Below are 9,413 nucleotides of genomic sequence, written 5' to 3' on the forward strand. Positions count from 1 at the left end.
ACCCCACACAACACATTGGCTCGGACCGTTTCCATGGCAGCAAAGCCATGTGTGTCCCATACCACAGCTCCCAAATCATGAGAAAGATAAAAAATGGAGAAGTAGACTGAATGGGAAATTGCTAATGGGCTTCAATCATACAAGCAAGGAATACTAGGAGAACATGGGCTTTTAGAACGTCTCCTGGCAGGTTCCTTGGAAGCATCTCAGGGACAGAGTTTTAGGGGAAGTCTAGTGAACCCAGAAACAACTTATTTCTTAGTTTTCAATTAGAACAACACAGCTGGTTTTGTTTGTTTGTTTGTTTGTTTGTTTTTGTTTTTTTTTGGATGCTGGGGTCCCATATAGATTTTGCTTAGAATATGTTATTCTGGTGCTTTTAAAAGGGAGGATTGCAAGAGTCTGCCAGAGAGGATGACTTGTTCTCCATCTTCATAGGAGAAAACTGGACTAAATAAATGACAACAGGCAGTGAAGAGTGTTGACTTCTTTTGTTTTGAGCTATGTCACTACCACAGTGGTCTGTATGCAGAAGAGTTTCAACAAACATGGTGGCTTTACTCTTCAAAGTGTGGAAATTGTGGGATGGCCTATCAACAATTTTAGATTAAAGGGCTCATTTTGAAAAGTGTAAAAGAAAAAAGTAAAATTGAAATGACATGTGAAGGGGTATATAAAAAAAAATACACCTAATTCAGTAAATATTTGACTCTGCCACTTAAATCCTTCAAGTGATAGACCACTGATGGAAAGCCATTCTTGAATTTATTGGACTCACAATTTGCTACAATGGAAGATGAAGTAATATTCGAGTTCAGTGTACACACAGGAGTACAAATACGCATAGAAGGTATATGGCAATAATTTTAACACCAGTGTAGGACGTATATACACTTTGCTTTTTGAGCCATATGGCTGCTTATTTTATTTGAAGGTGAGTGTTGGTAAATAGCAAGCTTAAACAAGACTTAAGCTGTTGGATCTAGAAAATGGTGTAGAGCACTGTAGAAGAAGAAAAACACTCACAGAACTAATGAAAGCCAGTCCATTAGGAAGTATCTCCAAGTCTTCAGAGCCAGTTTCTGCCAGAAAAGAGAATAGTGAGTACAGATTGTTACAGACGATTACAGGGAGCTAGCGATCCTTTTCTTTATCGATCTTAACTGGAAAATGGGGCTACATATTTAGTTCTTATCTGATAGGTTCAGAATAATTAACTCTTACATTTACTTATTCAAATTGACTAGTATGATTCTATAAAAATTAGAAGACATTGATATAATTAAGTATAATTAAAATTTACACTTAATATGTATTTTTTAAATTCATGGACTAGAACTTTTTTCTCAGCGTCTGAAATGTCTTACATAAAGTTCATGGAAATTCACAAAATTTATAAAAGGGACAATAATTTGAAAACAGCTTGCTGTTTTGTTAAAGACACAGTGTAAACTACCAATACCTATTAATACCTAATTGCAAATCCAATAAATTCTTTGAGAACCATATTGGAAACATAGGCAGATTCCAAATGCTTCAGGTAAAATGGGGATACATTTCATATGCAAGATACACATCTACTATTAATTATAACCATCAGTAAAGTATCACCAAGTTAATTATACTTTACATGTACATTTTTAAAATCTCAATCAACCTAGAGACAAATGAGATTTTTGATTTTATATTGATACTCTTAGTGGAGATGTTTGTTTTTCAAATATCAAGTGATAGCTAATATCAATATCATTTATTTTCTAGAGAAAGATTGCACTGTAAGATAGCTGGCTAACCTTATTGATGTGACTGAGTAAGTCATATGGTCTAGCCTTTCCAACCTTAGTCAACAGAGATAAATAATTCTACACAGAGCAAAACAAAACATAACAAAAGTGTGGATCTGAAACAAGTTGTCCTCAAATAACAAAGGTGGTTGGTGGAAACAAGATGGGGACTTGAGCCCTGTGACACTCCCTGTTGGATGCCTACCAGCTGCTATTCCCCTAGCCTTTTATCTTTGCTGACAGGGCCTGCCTTCCACAACGGAAGCCCAATAATTACTTTCCCAGATTCCTTTGCAGCTAGGGCACTGGCCTGTTGTCCATCTCTGACTAATGAGATCTGAGGGGAAATCTACTGAGAACTTCTGGGAAAAAATATTCCTCCCCAATATTTAAAAGAGAGATGGATGAGGGAAAGCCTTTGGTAACTGCCAAGGTGTGTAAGAGCTTTTTAAAATTTATCCCTTTACTCACTGCTTTTTCTCCTTCCCCTGTCCCTCCCCTGGGATGTCCTCAGGTTATATTACTGTAAAATCAAACACTGTTCCCACTACTGTTTTTGCTAAACTGACCAAACAAAAGCAAACTATGAAAAATCGTCAATACTTTGGCCATATGTTGGTGAAGTCAAAAGTTGAGTACATTGGTATTTATAATTAACTACTAACTTAATCACTCTCTCCTGGTTTGTGGTTCTTTTTTTTTTGAACAAAATTAAATAGGTGTATTAATCAAATCAGTAGCAAGATAATACTGCAAGTTTCAGTGAGATACTTCTTCCCCTTTCATACTTACCTATTCCTTTAACTAAATTACAGTTAGGAAGTTCAACCGGTGTTATTTCTTGGAAGGCATTAAGTCGTGTTCTGGGGGAGGATAAAAAAAGGAATAAAACACACATAAAACTATTCAGAAATTACAATTAAGTTGCAAAAGTTAGCGCCCAATAAAGTTCTCCTCAGTAACTCGGACTTTGCCCGAGTTGCAAGCCCGGGGTTAGCTGCCCCTGGAGTCCGAGTGATTCTACCAGATGAGGCCAGAGGAAGACCCGTGGGGCTTCATGGGTGCATTCAGTGTTTATTTAGCCGAGGTGAACTGATCCACAAAGGAAACACATCGTGTCCTCTCCAGAGCTCTGCGCACTTTGGCAGGAATAGGGACTATTTCATCAGCTGTGTAAGGAGTCCTATGTGGAAATTTGGGTTAAACAGCAACATGGTTCCAATTTACTCCATGGATGTTTTAGGGCTGTTGACAGATGGGCCTCCTACCCATCTGCCCAATCTGGCTCCAAAGCCGGACTGGGCATCTGCTTTGGGGTGTGTCCCTTGAAAAACACAGGTGTGCTTAAAGGATTTATAACTTCAGAAAATCATACCCAAGGCCAGCATATAAAAAGACATTTCACACACACACACACACACACACACACACACACACACACACACACATACTAAACTTATTAAATCTGAGTGCATAAACATCCCCGGGAACATCTGAGCGAAGGACAAAGGCAAAAAGGACAGATGTGGGAAGGATGCATCCGCTGGTTCCCTGAGCAGAGCAAGGCTGCAGCTGAGGCATTTAAAAGAACTTGCCCACAACATCAGCATGGCTAAGATTTTTAAGCAATCAACAATTGTTTTTTTGTTTGTTTGTTTGTTTGTTTGTTTTGAGAACTAATGATACAGTATGGTCTTAGTGAGTAGCAACAATTATCCAAGAATGCCCAGAAATCTTATTTGGCTAAAGATAGGCTGAGAAAGTCCTCACTTGCCTTACTAATAATTTAGTCTCACATAGGAAGAGGTTGGGCTAGGGGACACTCTGGATAAAATTCTTGAGATGGTATAAAATGATAGGAATTTAGGGTGCCCCACCTTTTATCCAGAAAAAAATGCAACATGTTCCTATGGCCATGGCACTGGCCATCAATTCCACCTTTGGAGAGGGTCTGACCTAAGAGGCTGGGAGAGGGGTCTAGCCATCAGCTTTGTTCATCATTGTTAACAGGATAAACCAGAGTTTATCCTGAAGCACAACCAGAGTGGAGAGCCACGAGGCCAGGTGCTAGAGCTCCAGACATGAACGATTAGCTGAAGAAGGCCTGGCCTGTGAGCAGAGGGTGGTTCCCTGACTGGTGAACTTGAATTTACAAAGGAGACTTCAAGGGAAAGTTGGGATCTGTCCCCGTGACCTGAGAAGCTACCAAGTATTTAAAACAATGGGAATCTGATATTATAATTATAAAAGTTCACAATAAAGAAATAAAAGGGAAAATGATGACGCATTAGGAAAAACATTTTGAGTGGTCAACACACACACACACACACACACACACACACACACACACACAAACACACACACGCCCTAAAACAGGTTCACAAAAGACTACATATCCTAATACATATAATACATTCTTAACTTTTCTATGCAATTCTATTTCATTCATTTTAAAATGCTGGCCACAATCTACTAAATTTGATTTGTGAACCACCATTTTGAAAAACATTTGGTCTAGGGAAACCTCAGTGAATACCTGTAAAGTGCCCCCAAGGGATTCAAAGGACAGCACAAAAGATGTTAAAGTTGCAGGTCCCATAGGAAAGATTCAATAATGTGAAATCACTGACTGGGCCAAGACTTGTGAGAAATACCAAGGATAGGCAAATTAGCTTTTCTTAGAGCCAAAGGCACAGGGGAAGTACTGGCCCATAGCCTGGTCACGAAACCCATCAAGTCTGATGGGATCACAGAAGACAGAGAGAAGCAGAACCCACCAGCCCCTATCCCGATTCAGACTTCTCTCTCATGGAAAACAATCTCTGACCAGGAAAAGGTAGAATAATCACAGTCAACAGGAGCCTGGGGTAGCTAGGGAGGCATGAAATCAGCACTCAGTTGCTTCGAGTTCAAATCTGTGGCCCCAAAACAAGTCATGTCTTAACAGAATAATCATCACTACTGTAGCCCAGGTACTGTATCACTCTTATTTAATCTTCAAACCCCTCCCTGAGGTATTATTTCCCTGATTTTATGGATGACTAAGTTTAAGGGGCTTTGCAAATCCACGAGCTTATGAAGTGACTGAGTTGGGATTGGAACCCAAGCGTGAAGGTAGAGCTCACGTTCGGTCTTCTGCTCCAAACGCACGGGGAACGCTGCTTAAAACCAGGGGGAGCATCAGAAGACAATTCTGCCTGCGTTAGTATAATCCAGCTCATATTTTTCTATCTTAATCCCAATTATTTCCTGATAATTGGCTTGATCAAGGGCTTAATTAAATCCAAATGTTCCATATCTAAGGGATAAAATTCAATGTCTGTGATGTGTTCTGATTCACAGGCCTCTGAAGTCTGGCCAGAAATTGCACAGTCCCTGCTGGGAATTATTTTTCACAAATACCTGCTTGCTTCTCACAGAAGAAAGTGAGGATCTTTAGTTTAGAGGATCTTTTGCATGAGGAAATCCACTCTGGAACTTTCCTTGGGGCCATATTCAGTCTCCTCCGTCTACTTTCTGCCACTCTACACTCCTCATTCCTCCAATATTCCTTACTGGGATCTACTGGGTGCCAAGCACTATGCTAAGGGCTCTCATACAAACTTTCCCGATGAATCTCCTCATCCCGTTTGAGGCAACGATTACTATTTTCCCTGATTGGTAGGTAAGAAAACTGAGGCATGGAAAAGCTACGTAGTTTGCTTGTTGTTGCTCATTTCAAAGGATAGAGCTGGGATTTGAAATGAGGTGTTGTGATATGGGGCCCTTTTCTATACATCACTTTCATACCTCCTTCCCTGGTTCCTGCTTCTCCCTCCGCCTAGAAAGCCCATACCTCCTAACCCCAGGGGAAAGACTCCTTCTCATGCCTTTCTGTAGCTCTTCCTGGTCTTCTGTGATAGGACTAATAACTCTTTTATCCTCATGAACCTCCTCATACACATCTATCAAGTCTCTGACCCTACTGTTTTGCAGTTACTGGTTTTGGTCTTGAGGTTCATAGTAAATTCTGAAATCTGTGAGTGAATACTGCATTCTATTCATCCCTGTGACCCAGCAAGGACCCAGCACCGGCAGAGAGAAGGTCACCTGTAGATATCTGCCGAACTGTTTTGTGGAATTGTGAGGCTGGTGCATCAGATGGAGAAAGTGGTGTCAGTTGTATTGATAGGGAAGGCTGGAGAGTTATTCATTCATCCTTAGCCTAGGGTCACATGAGGTATTATCCTAATATATATTCAAATATCACTCATTAGGGGGATCATTCACAGGTGGATTTTTGCAATAGCAGAGGCCAAGAATAAAGCTAACATTTACAGAGTCCCTTTCATGCGCCAGATTTCATATATTTATCCTACTACGATCTGTACTATCATCCCATAAGTTTTAGGTGGAGAGACAGGCTCAGCCTGGTAAAGTGACATGGAAGTTGCAGAAGTGGCATTCAGCCCAGGTCTGCTGGAATCCACCAGTGCCCTCTTCCCACCGCGGTGCGGAATGTGGAGTGGGTGTGGCGTGACAGAAATGCTAACAATAGCTTTGCAGGCTCCTTCTAATGAAGGGGAACAGTAGTCTCACACGTTACGAGCAGCAACTTAGGAATGGAGGAGTTGCCCTAGAGATGAGGGGCTGCAACATTCCGCACCCCCAGGGTGCTGCTTAGAGCCTAGTCCAAGGCATTCCTTGGTTGACCACGCCCTGCCAGGTCACAACAGCCGACTGCAGAGCTGGCCAGGGGAGACTACTGATCCAGGGGATGTCTCTCAGTTCCTTCCTCGGGGCTCTTACCACCTCGAAGGCATCAGGGAACCCCTTCAAGACACCTTTTAAATCCTTCCATGAGTTTCCTCTAGCCCCAGACCGGTAGAATCTCACGTGAACCTCCCCCCGTCATGTCTACTGGATCTCTGAAGAACAAAGGTTGTCTCCACCATGGGGGTTTGCATGCAGGTCTCAGGACATAATCTCTTCCTTGGGCAGATTCATGATCTTCTCTGGAAGTCAAGGGCCTTACCTCTAAATGGTAACAGAGGTAATTTACAGATCCTCCAGGATCTCTTGATCTGGCTCTAACATGGGCGATGTGGGATTTGAGTGTTCTTTAAAGAAGTGCATACAAATCCCTCGCGGGAGCTCGTTAAATAGTGCTGATTCAGATTCAGTAGTGTGGGGTGAGGCCCAGGATTGTGCCATTAGATCGAGCTCCCAGCCAGTGCTTGTGCATCTGGTCCACAGCTCCTCTGAGGACTGAGGGTTACGGCCTTTCAAATAGTGGGTGCAATTTCCCTTCCTTCTCCTATCTGGGTTTCTTCTGTCCTCCATCTCCATAACCATCATCCTCTTGGTCCTGCATTGCTCCCATTCCCCGGGTTCTTCTAGATCCCCCTTCCATTCTAAAATCAGAATATTTTTTGTAACTGAAGGATTTTTCAAAAGCTTTCATTATGCCAGAGTGCACTGCCAATCTCTAGGAAAAGGCTACAATAGACAACATATCCCAAATTGATATGTCCAAGGGACGTGCTTTTTGTTTTTTGTTTCTGGTTTTTGTTGTTTTGTTTTTTGTTTTTGTTTTTGTGGAGCAAGTCTTGTGGCTCATATTCTAAGGAACAAATGTGGGGAAATACTAAGGTTCAATCACATAAGCTAAGACAACATGTTGAGAGAGAAACTTTTCAGAGTTGGAGTAGTAAAGCTATGCTTATACAAAAAAAATATGCAAAATGCCTACAGTCTCCATTCTCAGAGTAAATTAAAGAAGATAAACCAAAAAGACAGACCCTCACTCCTTCTGGGTAGATCGGCAATCCTTCAGAAGACATCTTGGTGTGGAACTTTTGGAAAAGTGGGAACAGAATAAACCCAGGTACAGAGGCAGAATTGAAAGGATAAAGCCCAGAAGAGGGATTAGATCTTTATATCTCATATATTTTCATCCCAGGATAATACCACGACCCACACATATGCTGGGGGAAGATATATATACATATACTTATATGTATATATGTATTAATATGTATAATATATATGTATTAAATAAAATAGATATAGTAATATAGAGAGAGTTTCTCCTGTAGCATCAAATAGAACTATGTTTAATGAAAATCCTCAAACTGTAATTTTTACATGATTTGAAACCCAAATCACTGTTACTTTTCTCTAATAGTTTGTGATTATAAAAATAATCAACAATTAGAAGAAAAAAAACTAATAGTTTGTAAAAAAAATTATTCTGAAAGAAAAGCTTAGGGTCATAAAATTTTTTAAAAAGGTTAAAATGTTCAATTTGGTTTTTAGTAATGTTTTACTTCAAAGTAAATAACAAGATATTGACTAAAACCTTAGGAATTAGAATGTTCTCTAGACTTTGAACCCCTGCGAAGTTACGACGAAACTACTGAAATATTCTTAAAAACCAACCGACCCCCTCCCCTTTTACAGTACCTAAGGGTTTATAAGTACTTTAAGGAAAGCAGAGCACTAACGTTCATTGAATAGTTACTGTGTCCCAGGCAGGATGAATAAATATGTCTTATTGGTTCAGGCTTATTGAAGCAGAAAGTGTTCAAGACGGAAAGTGATTTGCCCAAGATCCCATAATGTAAGGGACAGAGGAGAATCCAGGACATCAAATGCCGGTGCCAGGGTTCTTTGCTCCCCCCGCCCTACCCCTACCCAACTGGAGCACCTAAGAGTTAGCGGCAGGACCTCCCAGCATATGTTTGCTCCCACCTGCTCTGCTCGCCATGCGTTTTCCATCTCCCTGTGGCCTCAAATTGAGAATACCCAGTCTGGGAAAGATTTATGGCCATGACCGGGCAGCTCCTTCTGTAACCGACACAATTTTCAGGGGAGATCCCTGGTCTGGTGATTTATCTTGAAGCGAGAATAAGAAGGGATTCTGTAGCCAAGCAGGGATCTTCATGAAAAATCCATTTGTGTATGCCAATGACTTGGCTATCACACCTGTGTGATGTGTCTCCTCCCTCCATCTATCAGACGGTGAACAAGGGCATGTTTTCAACCTGCAGGCTGTGCATCTAAAACTTACCTGGGTGGACTTTCGGTTAAAAGACTACACCCCAATATCAGGGGCAGTTCTGTGGTTGGCAGGGTGGTAAGGACCTGGGCTGCAGCCCTCACCACAACCCAACTTACTGATAAGAAACCCGGTGGTCCCTGAAGAGTGCCAGTCCCAGTCCGAGGAGGGTGAGCAACATTAGCTTCGCCATGGCTCGGACAGGAACAGAGGACTGGGCTGATAACCCAGACCGCGGGAGACTGGCCTGCGTGCAGCCTGAGCCCAACTGGGGCTACTCATGCTCAGCCTCCCTGCCCCTCCTCTCCTGTTCTGCAGCACCGAGGGCACTGGCTTGGGATCAGCGCCAGAGACCAGGAGTTGCGTGCTCTCCTGGGAGATTTTAAAGAGAGGAGATGGAGAGCAGCTGCCCAGACCTGACAAGAGGCGGAGAGCATGCCCGTTGGTGGAAATGAAGAGCTGTGGGAAAAGAGAGCCAGGCTTTGATGAACGCTGACTTTGTGCCAACAAGGTTCTAATCCCTATGGCTCAGAGGGGTTCAGTAATGTGATCACCGTGATTCAGCCAGAAAAGGCACAAAAGGAAGAAAG

At 41.9% G+C, this 9,413-nt stretch overlaps 1 protein-coding gene across 1 annotated transcript in view; it reads right to left on the reverse strand.

Annotated features, from left to right (window-relative positions):
• LOC111147332 (paraoxonase 1) overlaps positions 1–9,016 on the reverse strand; it is a 31,956-nt gene extending 22,940 nt beyond the window's left edge. Inside the window, exons 1-3 of the mRNA XM_022503325.1 lie at positions 8,943–9,016; positions 2,577–2,647; positions 1,027–1,082 (exon numbers count right to left, since the gene is read on the reverse strand). Of these exons, the coding sequence (XP_022359033.1) occupies positions 1,027–1,082; positions 2,577–2,647; positions 8,943–9,016 (201 nt within the window). The remainder of the gene's footprint in view (positions 1–1,026; positions 1,083–2,576; positions 2,648–8,942) is intronic.
• Between the last annotated feature and the right edge of the window lie 397 nt (positions 9,017–9,413).

This window comes from Enhydra lutris, unplaced genomic scaffold, assembly GCF_002288905.1.
Source record: "Enhydra lutris kenyoni isolate GAN:26980312 unplaced genomic scaffold, ASM228890v2 scaffoldscaffold16, whole genome shotgun sequence".
Classification (NCBI taxonomy): Eukaryota; Metazoa; Chordata; class Mammalia; order Carnivora; family Mustelidae; genus Enhydra; species Enhydra lutris.